Raw genomic sequence first — 17,107 nt, forward strand, 5'->3', positions numbered from 1 at the left:
AAACACGTCTTTCTGTGGCAGCGTCGGAGAAAGTTGTACACGCAAACAAACTACGATGAGTTCAAGGATCGTTGAAATTAGTAGGACAAAACGGCGCTTGCCAAATACTCTCATCAGTGAAGCATGTTTAATATAAACAGTGGGATTTTTCTAACAATTAGGAAGATTTGTGTAATTGTTGTCCTCCTATATATTGAGATGAATGAGATATTAGAGATTACAGATTTTAGAAAAAAGAAGGAAGGAGCGGTGGCTGAAGGCTCATTTTAATTCCTCGTAGAAGAGTGCTTTATGGTGTCTTATAACCCGAATGCAAGTGGAGAAATATGAGCAGAAAAAATGCCCTCATTTTTCAAAAACATCACATCATGGACCATTTGACTTCATTTCTGCTATTTGCATCCCCAGGAAATAAATTCACAATAAAATGATCATTGAAATACAATTTTTATTGAGCAAAGTTAATGCACATTAATCTGATGGCATATTTATTAGAAAAGCACAGAGTGCAGACCTCAGCATGAAGACCCTTTAACACAATAATATAGAAGCTTTAAAAGAACAAATCCGGAATCCAGACTGTGATCGGGGATCACCCGCGAAAAATATAATCACATGTCCCTCATCTCATTTCGGACATTTTCTGAACATTTTATTTTATCGTAACCATGACTTTTGGAGCAATGGTAGGGTCTGAAAGACCGAAACGCGCGTCGCTGGATGCTGGATACCAATCCAACATGTGTTTGACACCGCATTTGACGCAGACTCGGATTGCTTTCTTTCAGGGTCCTTGGGGGGTCTTGCGGTTGGTGTGGACGTTGCCTGGACAGGTTGTCTACGGACAGTGCCTCTATCCCCTTCCCCCACCCCCTACTCCTAAACCTAACCTGCCAGTGCCTGCAATCTGCTGTCGGGCGACGTCCTGCCTTCGTGAACCCACTGGGGGCCTTGTCGGTGAGTAGTTCGTTTCACTGTGTTGAGTGTGGTGAGGGGCTACAAGTCAGCAAATTGCTTAAAAAAGACTTGATTCAGACACATTATATCAGGAGTTGAGGTACATCAAAGCAAACATTTTTGTGCTTTGATCAAACACCCCGATATTCAAGGGGGTGTTTGTCCCCTATGTGATGCACATAATATGTCAATTTGATGCATCACATAGGAAGGAGTGTATTTTGAGGGTCTATAGACTCCACTGCAGCGGAGAGCATATAAGCCCCGCCCCCTGCAGCACTCATGTAAAGCCTCCTCCTGCCAGAACGGCTCATTCCCTCTCCAGCAGTCGATGAGAAAGCATCCTGCTGTGGAGAAACAGGGAAGCCGATAGCCAAGGGGATTAGAAGCGCCCCACCTACTAGGGAACTAGAAGAGTCCCAGTAGGCATGGCTCAGCCAGCCTGACGAGGTCTGAAAGACCGAAACGCGCGTCGCTGGATGCTGGATACCAATCCAACATGTGTTTGACACCGCATTTGACGCAGACTCGGATTGCTTTCTTTCAGGGTCCTTGGGGGGTCTTGCGGTTGGTGTGGACGTTGCCTGGACAGGTTGTCTACGGACAGTGCCTCTATCCCCTTCCCCCACCCCCTACTCCTAAACCTAACCCTAACCCTAACCCCCCCCCTACCCTAACCCTAACCCTAACCCCTAACCCTAACCCTAACCCCTAACCCTAACCCTAACCCTAACCCTAACCCTAACCCTCCCGGGGACCTTGCGTGCGGTTTGGGCGCCATCCTGGCTTACCATAGACGGACCGTGCATACCCTCCCCCTTCCCCTAACCCTAACCCTAACCCCAACCCTAAACCTAACCCTAACCCTAACCCTAACCCCTAACCCTAACCCTAACCCTAACCCTAACCCTAACCCTACCCTAACCCTAACCCTAACCCTAACCCGTAGTCCTTGGTTCAATCCCGGGCTCGGGATCTTTCTGTGTGGCGTTTGCATGTTCTCCCCGTGACTGCGTGGGTTCCCTCCGGGTACTCCGGCTTCCTCCCACCTCCAAAGACATGCACCTGGGGATAGGTTGATTTGCAACACTAAATTGGCCCTTGTGTGTGAACGTGAGTGTGAATGTTGTCTGTCTATCTGTGTTGGCCCTGCGATGAGGTGGCGACTTGTCCAGGGTGTACACCGCCTTCCGCCCGATAATAGCTGAGATAAAATCAAATCAAATCAACTTTATTTATAGAGCACATTTAAAATTTACCACAGGGGTAGCCAAAGTGCTGTACAATGAACAGGTTAAAAGATAAAAAAAAGATAAAAGAGAGATAGGAGATAGGCTCCAGCGACCCCAAATGGGAATAAGCGGTAGAAAATGGATGGATGGATATATATATATATATATATATATAGTATAGCAGTTGTGCACTGCACTCTCTAAAAGCCGTAGATGTTATTGTCACATATGCATGTACAGTAGATGGCAGTATTGTCCTGTTTAAGAGTGTCACAACATTGTTGTTTACGGCAGATGAACTGCTTTACGGTAGACGAAAACGTGACTGCTGTTGTTGTGTGTTGTTACCGCGCTGGGAGGACGTTAATGAAACTGCCTAACAATAAACCCACATAAGAAACCAAGAACTTGCCCTCGATCATTCTACAGTTATAACGTGATTGGGCAGGCACGCTGTTTATATTGTGGGAAAGCGGACGTGAGAACAGGCTGGCCGCTGTCGACACGTCACTCAGGTCCGCATGGATCTGGAGGGGGCGTGGCCTCCAGCTCCGCCTGAATTTCGGGAGATTTTCGGGAGAAAATTTGTCCCGGGAGGTTTTCGGGAGAGGCGCTGAATTTCGGGAGTCTCCCGGAAAATCCGGGAGGGTTGGCAAGTATGGTAAAAGGACATAACCAGAGCTCATTGTCAAATTACTGTACTATAACCAATTAATATGATTTTATGTTTTAAACTATAAAAGAAGTGTCCATCTTAAACATATATGTATGTTCCAACACATTTACACCTGCACAATAAGAGCAGGTTGAGAGATTATCATCAGACTTCAACATCTCTAACATGTATGCTGCCTCTTTCCTAGGTCAGTATTGCAAATGAAAATATGTTCGTAATTGTCTTATCCTGGATAAATAAATGTTAAAAAAAATACATGAATGCACTTAAAAGTAAAGATGCCCAAGTTTGAATGCCACACCCAAACTGCCTTTATTAGCAAAAAGTATGCCGATTGGCCAAAATGTGCAGGGAAGTTGCAAGCATTGGACAAATGGAAATTGGTTGAATTTGCGTGAATTGGCACAATTGCGACAATGCAAATTCCCAGACGGTCTGCTGGTCAAAATTGAACATTCTAAGGCTGCTAATATCTCAACTTATTGAACATATTAACAGTGTGTGTTGATTAAGATTGAATGTGGTCATAAACTTTCTGATCATTTCGTGGCTCCAAACAAACGCTTTGTTAATGCCAGGAGCCGGCCTTGGGTTTATTTAATCTCAAACACAACTTGACAAAGTTGACGCTTGCTAAATTAACATGTCTGAAAAGGAGTAGGAAAAAAGCAATTAAACACACTCAAATAAGATGTAATGATATCACGCTAATCCAATAACTCAAACTGAATATCGACAAGGACTTCACGATACACTACATGCCGCAATACTTGAGCTACGGTACGATACAGTATTGTGATGTTGTGATATTTCTGTTCTCGAAATACTCTTGTAAATTATGCAATATGGTAACGTGAAATATTTTTCAATGTGAGGAAGTGTGTGAGTGTGATTGTTTTTTTTATGAGTTTTTATAATATTAGGTATTTTTCATTGCACTAACAGATGACACTTAATTTAGTTGTTAACTTTGATGACAATGACAATCAAGAGATTCTATTCTATTATATCAATTAATTAATCAATCAATCAATCAATTAATCACTCAAAGTTTATTCATATAGCCTTTTATCACAAATGCCTCAAAAGGCTTCACAAACCACAACGACATCCTTGGATCTGATCCCACATCTGGGGAAGAAAAAAATTCAAGCCAATGGGAATAATGAAAAACCTTGGAAGGCACTGCAGATATCACTGAACCATGTAGCATATTGTGATATGCTACATGGTTCAGTGCTAAATTTCAAATGCAGCTTTAATTACAAGTTGTCTATATTTATACTAGACAACAGTAATAAATAATTGGACAAACTGAGTCAAAAATAGTGTAATTCAACTGATCTACTTCCATTTGTACGGAGAGTGGATCAAGTTTCTTAACACTTGATTGTCCAAAAAAATGTTCGCACTTCTCAACTGTCCACTTCTAGTACTGCCTTGCTTGACACTAACCCACAGAGCAAGGTGAGAAAAGGTGCGGAAATCATCATGGAATTACAAACAGCCCAAAACATGACTTTGAAATTGATATTAAGACATTAAAAATCAGTATCATATTGTTAGAGAATGCCACGTGATATATTAACTTATCAATAATTTTCCCCAACCTTACCAGCCAATAACATTTTGCTTTGTCACCTATAACACCAAAATGTTGTTTTTATTTATATATCTCACTGATTGGCAAATCATATATATATGGTCAAATGGGATGGAATGAAATATAAATAAATATTTGAATAATAACTTAAATGTGTCATTTATTAATCAAAATTTGAATTGAATACATAAATATAAATGTGTCATTAATTAATTTAATGTAACACCACAATGCATGCATATATATATATGTATATAATAATCATTTCAGAATTTAATTAATCATCTAGTGTGTGAATGTGAGAGTGAATGTTGTTTGTCTATCTGTGTTGGCCCTCCGATGAGGTGGTGACTTGTCCAGGGTGTGCACTGCATTCCGCCCGAGTGCAGCTGGGATAGGCTTCAGCCCCCCTGCGATCCCAAAAGGGACAAGCAGTAGACTATGAATGGATATATATTTTTATATTTAATTAAAAATCACAGTTTAATCATTTAATCATTTATTTTATGATTTAAGTTTGTTTCACGTTTCCTGATGTATTTTAGTTCATGAGTCCGTGACACAGCTCTTAATTAATTAAATGTATCCATCAAACTCAGCCGTCAATCAATAAAATAGTAAAATGTCTGGTGTATATATATATAGTTAACTTTATATATATATATATATATATATATATATATATATATATATGTCTTAATAAGGTTATCCAAAAAATAGTGCTCGATACCGTAGTAGAGCGCAAAGTATTCAACAAGAACAACATCAAATTGAGCTACAGCTGCATGAACAATATACGACAAATCATCTCAAACCACAACAAAACAATTGCAAATGAGCCGTCGACCCCCAGTCAGAACGACTCCAAAACCAACAAAGCATGTAACTGTCGAAAGAAACCTGATTGCCCTCTCAACGGGGGGTGCTTACAAACATCAGTTGTCTACCAATCTAAGGTAATACGCAAGGACATTAACACATCCGACACATATGTAGGATTAACCGAGGGTGAATTCAAAACCAGATGGAACAACCACAAGGCTTCTTTCAGGAACAAAAACCTGCGAAATACCACAGAACTCAGCAAACACATTTGGGACCTCAAAGACAATAATGTTGAATATTCAATAACATGGCAAATTCTTGCATCCAGCACACCTTACAATAGTGGTAATAAAAGATGCAACCTATGCTTGAAAGAGAAACTGTTTATTATTTACCGTCCAGACCTGTCATCCCTCAACAAGCGCAGCGAAATTGTAACAACATGCCGCCATAGACGGAAACACCTCCTAGGTAACACATGAACCAATCACCACGCCCCTAGGCCAGCCTGTACCCACCCACTCTGTGCCCTATATAAACCATGGTATGCGAATGCTCCCATTAAAATCTCCTGACGATTGAGGGTACCCCCCCTCATGAAACAGGCCTGTAGAGATGAAATAGTCTTGTGATTTTTTTCCCACACATACATATATATATATATATATATATATATATATATATATATTTAAATTATTATATTATATATTATATATATATATATATATATATATATATTAACATATATATATTAACATATATATGTATATGTATTTTTTTAATAAAATGATTAATGGCACATGTATTTAAATCCAATTTTAATTACTAATGACACGTTTAAGTAATAATTTAAAGATGTATTTAATTCTGACACCCATTTGATCCTTTATTATCTTAAACCTATTATTGTATTTTGTTAAATAATATAAATGCAACTTTCCATCCTTAACTCTCTAAATAGGAGAACGTATGTATACAGTGTATATAAGAACACTACGTGTATGAGCATGCACAATGACAACGTAAATTATTTCTTTGTTGTAATATATTAGCGAAAAACGTGCGTATTGAGTGATGTAGTGTGGAGTTTCCAGTTGGATCACTAGGGGGCAATATTTCACCAAATGTGAACACTGACCGCTGAACTCTGAAGCCACCACCAGCAGCCCAATTATTGATGACGCTACCATTTAACTTGAATTCCTGAAGAGAAGGTCGGGACCATTGGCGTTGTTAGGCCTATTTTAGGGGGGCTCAAGCCCCCCTAAAATATTGTTAAGCCCTCCTAAATAATTTGGTGTTATATATATATATATATATATATATATATATATATATATATATATATATATATATATATATATATATATATATATATATATATATATATATATATATATATTTTTTTTTACATGCCGACATATTCATTATAAAGTGGCCCGAATATGAGTTTGAATGTCATTATTCACTCAGTTTCCCCTCACTTCATAGCGTAAGGTAGAGAGCCCCTTTAGTGTGTCGGTATCCAATCCATTCCACTTGTTCATATAGAAAATGCCCACATCACTCAAAATCCAGTCCGCATTTTCTCTGCGACCTTGCTTGCGGAGTTGCGGTCCTGCGGGTGTACGAAGCACATTAGCACACAGCACTGCAGATTGCAGAACAAGAACGTGAACGGATGCAAAATGGACATAAGAAACTTTTTCAAGAAAGTAAGTACCGTATTTTCCGCACCTAAAAACCACAAATTTACTCAAAAGCTGACAGTGCGGCTTATAACCCGGTGCGCTTTATATATGGATTAATATTAAGATTCATTTTCATAAAGTTTAGGTCTCGCAACTACGGTAAACAGCCGCCATCTTTTTTCCCCGTAGAAGAGGAAGTGCTTCTTCTTCTACGCAAGCAACCGCCAAGGTAAGCACCCGCCCCCATAGAAGAGGAAGCACTTCTTCTTCTACTGTAAGCAACCACCCGCCCCCGTAGAAGAAGAAGAAGCGCGCGGATATTACGTTTCATTTCCTTTGTGTGTTTACATCTGTAAAGACCACAAAATGGCTCCTACTAAGCGACAGGTTTCCGGTTCATGAAAAGACGCAATCTCTCCATCCGCACACGGACTACTATTTCACAGCAACTGCCTAAAGACTTTCAAGAAAAGCTGGCTACTTTCCGTGCATATTGTAAAAACAAGATAGCTGAAAAAAAGATCCGGCCAGAGAACATTATCAACATGGACGAGGTTCCACTGACTTTTGATATTCCTGTAAACCGCACTGTGGATACAACGGGAGCACGTACGGTGAATATTCGCACCACAGGGAATGAGAAGTCATCCTTCACTGTGTTTCTAGCTTGCCATGCTAATGGCCAGAAACTTCCACCCATGGTGATGTTCAAAAGGAAGACCTTGCCAAAAGAGACCTTTCCAGCCGGCGTCATCATAAAAGCTAACTCGAAGGGATGGATGGATGAAGAAAAGATGAGCGAATGGTTAAGGGAAGTTTACGCGAAGAGGCCGGGTGGCTTTTTTCACGCAGCTCCGTCCATGTTGATATACGACTCCATGCGCGCCCACATCACGCTGGTTTTTAATATATTATTAAAGTTTGACTGACCTATCTGACTGTTTTTTTGACATTCCCTTTAGCGCAGTTAGATGCGGCTTATAACACGGGGCGGCTTATAGGTGGACAAAGTTTTGAAATATGCCGTTCATTGAAGGCGCGGCTTATAACCCAGGGCGGCTTATGGTGCGGAAAATACGGTATTCATCACTGCTTGTAGTAAAATGTATTAGCTCCACTTTACACCAGGTCTGTGTTTAACAAAAAGTTACATTCCCGCTCTAAAACAATGCTGCTTTAAATGATTTAAACGTAAATAATGTTCATAAAATAGTATGTACACATTTTAAGTTAAAGCACATTAAATAATACACCCTAAAGGCCTAAAATAGGGTATGTGTATAATGATGGGACAATAACTCAACTCTGTTACTGAAACTGATACAAAACAGCATTCAGTAATACAAAGTGCTTAGAGCTAACTTAAAGAGGAACATTATCACCAGACCTATGTAAGCGTCAATATATACCTTGATGTTGCAGAAAAAAGACCATATATTTTTTTAACCGATTTCAGAACTCTAAATGGGTGAGTTTTGGCGAATTAAACGCCTTTCTAATATTCGCTCTCGGAGCGATGACGTCACAACGTGGCGTCACATCGGGAAGCAATCCGCCATTTTCTCAAACACCGAGTCAAATCAGCTCTAGGCCACCTACTCAGTGGCCTAGTGGTTAGAGTGTCCGCCCTGAGATCGGTAGGTTGTGAGATCAAACCCCGGCCGAGTCATACCAAAGACTATAAAAATGGGACCCATTACCTCCCTGCTTGGCACTCAGCATCAAGGGTTGGAATTGGGGGTTAAATCACCAAAAATGATTCCCGGGCGCAGCACCGCTGCTGCCCACTGCTCCCCTCACCTCCCAGGGGGTGAACAAGGGGATGGGTCAAATGCAGAGGACAAATTTCACCACACCTAGTGTGTGTGTGACAATCATTGGGACTTTAACTTTATTTTCCGTTTTTTTCGACTGTTTTCCGTACCTTGGAGACATCATGCCTCGTCGGTGTGTTGTCGGAGGGTGTAACAACACGAACAGGGATGGATTCAAGTTGCACCAGTGGCCCAAAGATGCGAAAGTGGCAAGAAATTGGACGTTTGTTCCGCACACTTTACCGACGAAAGCTATGCTACGACAGAGATGGCAAGAATGTGTGGATATCTTGCGACACTCAAAGCAGATGCATTTCCAACGATAACGTCAAAAAAATCTGCCGCCAGACCCCCATTGAATCTGCCGGAGTGTGTGAGCAATTCAGGGACAAAGGACCTCGGTAGCACGGCAAGCAATGGCGGCAGTTTGTTCCCGCAGACGAGCGACCTAAACCCCCTATCGACCCTAGCTTCCCTGGCCTGCTGACATCAACTCCAAAACTGGACAGATCAGCTTTCAGGAAAAGAGCGCGGATGAGGGTATGTCTACAGAATATATTAATTGATGAAAATTGGGCTGTCTGCACTCTCAAAGTGCATGTTGTTGCCAAATGTATTTCATATGCTGTAAACCTAGTTCATAGTTGTTAGTTTCCTTTAATGCCAAACAAACACATACCAATCGTTGGTTAGAAGGCGATCGCCGAATTCGTCCTCGCTGGCTGTCGTGTCGTTTTCGTCGGTTTCGCTTGCATACGGTTCAAACCGATATGGCTCAATAGCTTCAGTTTCTTCTTCAATTTCGTTTTCGCTACCTGCCTCCACACTACAACCATCCGTTTCAATACATTCGTAATCTGTTGAATCGCTTAAGCCGCTGAAATCCGAGTCTGAATCCGAGCTAATGTCGCTATAGCTTGCTGTTCTATGCGCCATGTTTGTTTGTGTTGGCTTCACTATGTGACGTCACAGGAAAATGGACGGGTGTTTATAACGATGGTTAAAATCAGGCACTTTGAAGCTTTTTTTTAGGGATATTGCGTGATGGGTAAAATTTTGAAAAAAACTTTGAAAAATATAATAAGCCACTGGGAACTGATTTTTAATGGTTTTAACAATTCTGAAATTGTGATAATGTTCCCCTTTAAAAAATAAGGCCTGTGTCTCCACCATGGATACAACAAATAAGGCATGTGTGTGTGTGTGTGTGTGACTTGGTAAAAAAAAAAAAAGAAAAAAAAAAAACAGAAAAAAAAAAGTACGGTAGCCATGTCTCCCCTTGGCCCTCATTGGCTACCTCTGCCAATGTGCTTGCTTTGTTGGCATGGAGTATGACAACATTACTTAGAAACAGTCCACTATGAATATACCAGTTTGCCTGCCAAGTGTTTGAGCTTCAACTGGGCTTGATATCACAAAGGTATCCAAATATAGTACCCAGAGCCGGCCCAAGGCATAAGCGTACTAAGCGCTTGCTTAGGGCCCCGCGGCCACCAGGGGGCCCCCAAAAGCAATTAATAAAAAATTATTATTTTTTATTTTTTGCATGTACGAGTCTGACTGATGATTTCTAAATGATCAAAGATATATTATTGTACAAAAACACAATTTTAGGTCAACATTTTTGCACATTGCTGTTTCAGGTTTTTGTTACCAAAAATAATAAAGTGAATCAGAATCAGCTTTATTGTCCAGTTATGTTTAACACACATGGAATTTAACTTCAGTAGACTGCGCTCTCTTTGTACAAAGTAAACATTAAATATGAACAATTAACTAAAAATATAAACTAGTAATTAAAGACTAATATGTACAAGACTGATGAGACAAGATGACACTTTCACTGTAAATACAAAGCTTTATCACTTGGACTGTTCAACCCCGGGCCACTCTTGTAGCTGAATGTTTTCTACATTTTAAGATTAGGAACCATATGTGGCACTCTGGACATCATTCGTTCATTCATTGGTATTATTTATGTTCTTAACTGGGCCACCCACATATCTTTATAAATGACATGTCATTTGTAAAAACATGCCAGGCTGACAATAGGATAATGTAAACAACACTGCCAGAGCTGCAATGAGTTTATAGTAGGTGTGTGAATGATCAATCAATATTATTGGCAGAAATAGAGGGCCCCAAAATCAAATTTTGCTTAGGGCCCCATGGAGGCTTGGGCCGGCACTGATAGTACCGTTTGATTTTACATGAATCAGTAGCTGGTAGTACCCACGGAATTCGGTCGGTACCTAACAAAGAACAATACTGACTTCGGTACGCATCCCTAGCTGCACTCATTATATTGTAAATGTTTTGGACTTCCAGGTCAAGGTATCTTTAACTGTGACAGCTTCCTGGGCCTGATGGCGCTGTACCACCAGAGAACCAAGAACCAGGACGCAGAACTAAGAGCTGCTTTTAAAGTGTTCGACAAAGAGGCAAAGGGATTCATTGACTGGAACACACTCAAGTAGGATTATTCTCAACTAAACTGAACAAATAATGAGTATTTCCATCAAAAACTGGAAGTCTGTGTTGCCAGATATGTGCTGATGAACGCAGGAGAACCACTTAATGAGACGGAGGCTGAGCAGATGATGAAGGAGGCGGATAAAGATGGAGATGGAACCATTGATTATGAAGGTATGTCAAAGACATATTCGGTAACGCAGTGTTCTGTTTAGCCACACCTCCCCTAAGATTGACACATCTCCTACTGTGCACACGTGTGAAAGGAGAACACAGAATCAGCTGTTCTGAACATGAAGGAATCTTTCTTCTCAGTGCAGCCTGAACAACATGTATGTTTTAATGTAGCGGTGCATGTTTTACGCTACATAACCATAATAGCGTCTGAAATGTTTTTAATAATGATAAGCCTGTGGAAATAATATACCATTCATTATTCGTGTGTACCTTAAACCTAACAATTTCCTCATTTAATAAGTTCAAATAAGTATAATAAAGATACTGTATAGCTTTATTTAGTCTAAAGATTGCACTCCTTCAATGTTGACGCTTCTACGTTTACACGCATGCTTTCAAGTAGCAAAGTAATCATATACTGTACATCATTCTTCCAGTATGATGACCGAAACATTAAAAAAAGACAATATAAATAAAGAAAAATAAATAATTATTTCCTTCTTTGACACTTTTTGACCTACGTTTTATCTTCTTTGACCAACTTTGAAACGTAATTTTTTTTTACCTTCTTTCACCTTTTTTTTAATAGTTTATTTGACCTAGGTTTTACCCTTTTTTTTTTTACCGAGGTTGTATATCTTTTTTGACTTCCTTTTGCATTCCTTTTACCGTCTTACTTTTTTTTTTAAAACCTATACCTTCTTTGACATGCAGCTGAAACTAAAACAAATGTTATATCGAGCAAAAGTTGATTCCTTTCAGCAATTCAACTTCAATGTGAAATTATGTTGTATAAACTAATTACATGCAAAGTGTGAGATATGTCAAACTTGTTTTTTCTCATTTTGATGATCATGGCTTGCATCCATCCATCCATCCATTTTCTACCGCTTATTCCCTTTGGGGTCGCTGGAGCCTATCTCAGCTACAATCGGGCGGAAGGCGGGGTACACCCTGGACAAGTCGCCACCTCATCGCAGGGCCAACACAGATAGACAGACAACATTCACACACTAGGGCCAATTTAGTGTTGTCATGGCTTGCAGTTTATGAAAATCCAATAGATTCTCAATTTGAGGTTTTCAACAGCTGTAAGTCACAATCATCAAAATTATATCAAACAAAGGATTGAATAATTTTGAGTTGCATATTATGAGCCTATGTCATATTAGTTTCACCTTGTAAATCTAAATTGCTAGAATAAACAAACTTTCCAGGTTATTCAAATTTTTAAGTTTGACCTGTACTTCTTATCTTCTTTTACCTACTTTTTACATTATTTGACCCTTTTTGACATTATTTTTTTTACCTATTCTTACCTTCTTTGAACTTTTTTTTTTTTTTTAACTTTTTTACCCATGACCTACTGTTACTTACTTTGTTTACCTTCTTTCACATTTTTTTTAACCTTTTTTACTGTACCAAATGTTACTTATACATTGTGTCTTCTTTTAACTTTTTTTTTTTTTACCCTCCTTTTACCGTCTTTGGCCCTTTTTTATTTTATTTTTTTTACTTATTCTTACCTTCTTTTACATACTTCTTGTCTTCCTTTACATACTTTTTTAACTTCTCTTTACCTTCCTTGACATTATTTGACATATTGTGACCTACTTTTTACCTGGTTTGATCTACTTTTCTTTATTTTTCTTTTTTCACCTTCTTTGACCTAAGTTTTATCTTCTTTGACCATCACTACCTTTTTTTTTTAACCTATCCGTACCTTATTTGACCTACTTCTTATCTTCATTTACCTCTCATTTATTATCTTTTCACCTTCTCTGACCTACTTCTTGTCTGCTTTTATCTTCTTTTACCTACTTTTCAACTTCGTTTGACCTTCTTAATACCTACAGTATAATACTTAATTTCTTTTAACTACTCATTACCTTCCTTTTACCTTGTTTGGCCTACTTCTTAATTTTCCTTTTGAAAAAAACCCACCCTAAAATAAACAAAGTTGAGAGTTGTTTAGTTTTTTGCGGCTAAAATGTTTAATTTCCAAGTCGTCAAAGTGTAAAATTACAAATCAAATATACCTTTTTTAAATAAGACATGTTCAGTAGGTTACAAATAATACACCATAAATATGATCTGTTTTGTGAAAATCAGGTCTGTGTACCTCCCGTTCATTTGATTGCGAATTCGCCAATGCAAATCAAAAAAATAATTTTGGGCCATTTCATTTTTTCTATTTTTATTTCTGAAACAAAAGTTGGACAACTATTTAATGACACTTTTTAAAAAACAACAATAGGACTCCTGCTGAACAAAGGTGTTATCGTTATGCTAAAAACATGTTAAACGCGAAGGAAAAGCTAAAATACTGCTTCCGGTTCAATTTGTCATCACAATACGAAGGCTGGAGTTTGCATGTTCTACCCGTGACTGCATGGGTTCCCTCCGGGTACTCCGGCTTCCTCCCACCTCCAAAGACATGCACCTGGGGATAGGTTGATTGGCAACACTAAATTGGCCCTAGTGTGTGAATGTGAGTGTGAATGTTGTCTATCTGTGTTGGCCCTGTGATGAGGTGGCGACTTGTCCAGGGTGTACCCCGCCTTCCGCCCGAATTCAGCTGAGATGGGCTCCAGCACCCCCCGTGACCCCTAAAAGGACAAGCGGTAGAAAATGGATGGATGGATGGATTTTAATTGTCACATTGTGTTGGTGACAAACCCCAAGATGCAGAGATGGCGGCAGGCATTGAGCAGGAAAACATGATTTAATGTTCAAAATAAGGCAAAAACACAAACTAGGAACAGGCAAAATGTAAACAGGAACCAGAAAACAGGAAAAACTGGAAATAGCTAACGGCTAACAGGATCTGGCTAACAGGAAAACAAGAAGCTAGGAGAAAACAAACTGTAAATAGCTAAAAGGAACAGCTTACCGCTATCAAATCAAATCAAATCAACTTTATTTATAGAGCACATTTAAAATTTACCACAGGGGTAGCCAAAGTGCTGTACAATGAACAGGTTAAAAGATAAAACGAGTACCGAGCAAACACAACACAACACAAACAGAACACGATAAAAAAAAAAATAATTAAAATAGAATTAATAAAAACATAAAAACATAAAAACAGGATCACAGCAGGTGTATTATGGGGCGCCATTGCAGGATGGATATCACTCAGTGTTAAAAGCCATGGAATAAAAGTATGTTTTTAAGAGAGATTTAAAAACAGGAAGAGAGGAGGCTTGTCTAACACTCAGGGGTAGGTCGTTCCAGAGCTTGGGAGCAGCAACGGCGAAAGCTCTGTCACCTCTAAGCTTCAGCCTTGTGTCAGGGACCGTCAACAGCAGCTGATCGGCTGATCTTAAGGATCGGGTGGGGCAGTAAGGCTGAAGGAGGTCGGAGAGATAGGTTGGCGCGAGGTTGTTTAGACATTTAAAAACAAATAAAAGGAGTTTAAAATGTATTCGGTAACGTACAGCGACAACACCGACAAGGACAGGTAGGAATGACATCAACAAGTATTAGTGACATTGACAGGTAGACACTACAATAATCCAGCAGTGACTGGAGGGCAGAGAAGGTATAAATAGCAGCTGGCTGATTGACACCAGGTGTGGCCAGGTGCCAATCAGCCACAGCTAAGGGGACAGCACTCAGAGAGCCAAACAGGAAACTGAACCAAAATAAGAGTGCTGACAGGAAATAAGAGGAAAAACAAAAACTTAACCAAACTGTCAGGGACAAGCCTGACATTAATGATAATCAACCCTTGTTTGTTTGTTATCAAATCTGCCATATATGGTAAAAATCGAAAAACGGCCCTAACTTTGTTTTTTGATTTGCGTTTCAGAATTGGAAATATAATGAACGGAAGGTACACGGACCAAATCACCTTTTGTAAATGTTTTTAAAATAAAATGAACGTTTCATCAAACATATATTAACGTTGTTGCCCTAGGGTAAACTGGGTGTAACACATGGCACACTGACAAAGCTTAACCTATTGTGACTATAACAATCTACAAGGTTAATGTAGGTTGCTTCTCTTTCTCCCCCTCCATTTTTCTGCATTCTTTCGTATCTCAAGTTATCATTACGTATATGTATTGTTGCATTTAAACAACTGTATTGTTGATAATAAAGGTAAATTATTGGTATTGTTCATTATCAATAGCGCTATTTCTATTGGTATTTGTATTGATCCATTTGTAGTGTAATAATGCTCATTGTCATTTCTGTATTATTTTTTATTTTTCGCTAACTGCTTATTTGCTATTACTTTTACCATCATATTTGTACATGTCATATTTGCTGATGTTGCTCTATTGTTGTTGTTGTTGTTGTTTTTGTCTCTCTGTCTAATCCCCCTCTTGTCCCCACAATTTCCCCCTCTGTCTTCTTTTTTTTCTCTTTCTATCCCCTCCTGCTGTACTAAATGATAATATAAATACATTTAATAAAGTCAAATACAAATAAGGCAACAAGAGAAGTATCCTACACTTCTCTTTTGAAAAGTAAATCTGAACAGCCGACATGGGCATCTACATCAACTATATGATTTGCCTGAGAAGCTGGACAGGACAAAAAAATAAAATAAAATAAAATAAAATAAAATGAACAATATTTAATACATGATTTAGAAATATGTATTGAAATTCAAATAGTTATGATGAAAAAACTAAATTCTACATCAATATTTTTTTCACTTGACATCCTGCAGAATTTGTGGCCATGATGACTGGTGACTTGTTTAAAATGAGCTGAAGACGGCACGAAGATGAGCCATAGGATTACGACACGCATGAGACCGAACAAAATCCTTCTTTTTTTTTTTTTTTTTTTTTTTTTTTTTTTATGTCCTGTCCAGCTTCTCAGGCAAATCATATAGTTGATGTAGATGCCCATGTCGGCTGTTCAGATTTACTTTACAAAAGAGAAGTGTAGGATACTTCTCTTGTTGCCTTATTTGTATTTGACTTTATTAAATGTATTTATATTATCATTTAGTGCAGGAGGGGATAGAAAGAGAAAAAAAAAGAAGACAGAGGGGGAAATTGTGGGGACAAGAGGGGGATTAGACAGAGAGACAAAAACAACAACAGCAAACAACAATAGAGCAACATCAGCAAATATGACATGTATAAATATGATGGTAAAAGTAATAGCAAATAAGCAGTTAGCGAAAAATAAAAAATAATACAGAAATGACAATGAGCATTATTACACTACAAATGGATCAATACAAATACCAATAGAAATAGCGCTATTGATAATGAACAATACCAATAATTTACCTTTATTATCAACAATACAGTTGTTTAAATGCAACAATACATATACGTAATGATAACTTGAGATACGAAAGAATGCAGAAAAATGGAGGGGGAGAAAGAGAAGCAACCTACATTAACCTTGTAGATTGTTATAGTCATGTGTTACACCCAGTTTACCCTAGGGCAACAACGTTAATATATGTTTGATGAAACGTGAACAATGAATGTATATGTACAGAATGTGTATATGTGTTTGTACAGTGAATGTATATGTACAGTATGTGTATGTGTATGTTTGTATATTGAATGTGCGTGTGGATGTACGAACATTAGGTAGGTAAATATGTACTGTATTTGTGTATGTATGTGGGAGCGTAGGTACCTATGTACGTATGTGAGCATATGTGAATTTGCATGTACAAT

General features: G+C 38.7%; 1 protein-coding gene across 1 annotated transcript; it reads left to right on the forward strand.

Moving 5' to 3' along the window:
- The first annotated feature begins 3,030 nt into the window (after positions 1-3,030).
- Positions 3,031-16,175, forward strand: LOC133578111 (calglandulin-like). The gene is made up of 4 exons (XM_061932289.1): positions 3,031-3,052; positions 11,127-11,271; positions 11,344-11,444; positions 16,132-16,175. The coding sequence occupies exons 1-4, from the start codon at positions 3,031-3,033 to the stop codon at positions 16,173-16,175; spliced, it is 312 nt and encodes a 103-aa protein (XP_061788273.1).
- Positions 16,176-17,107: the final 932 nt, after the last annotated feature.

Source organism: Nerophis lumbriciformis, linkage group LG38 (genome assembly GCF_033978685.3).
Source record: "Nerophis lumbriciformis linkage group LG38, RoL_Nlum_v2.1, whole genome shotgun sequence".
Lineage (NCBI taxonomy): Eukaryota > Metazoa > Chordata > Actinopteri > Syngnathiformes > Syngnathidae > Nerophis > Nerophis lumbriciformis.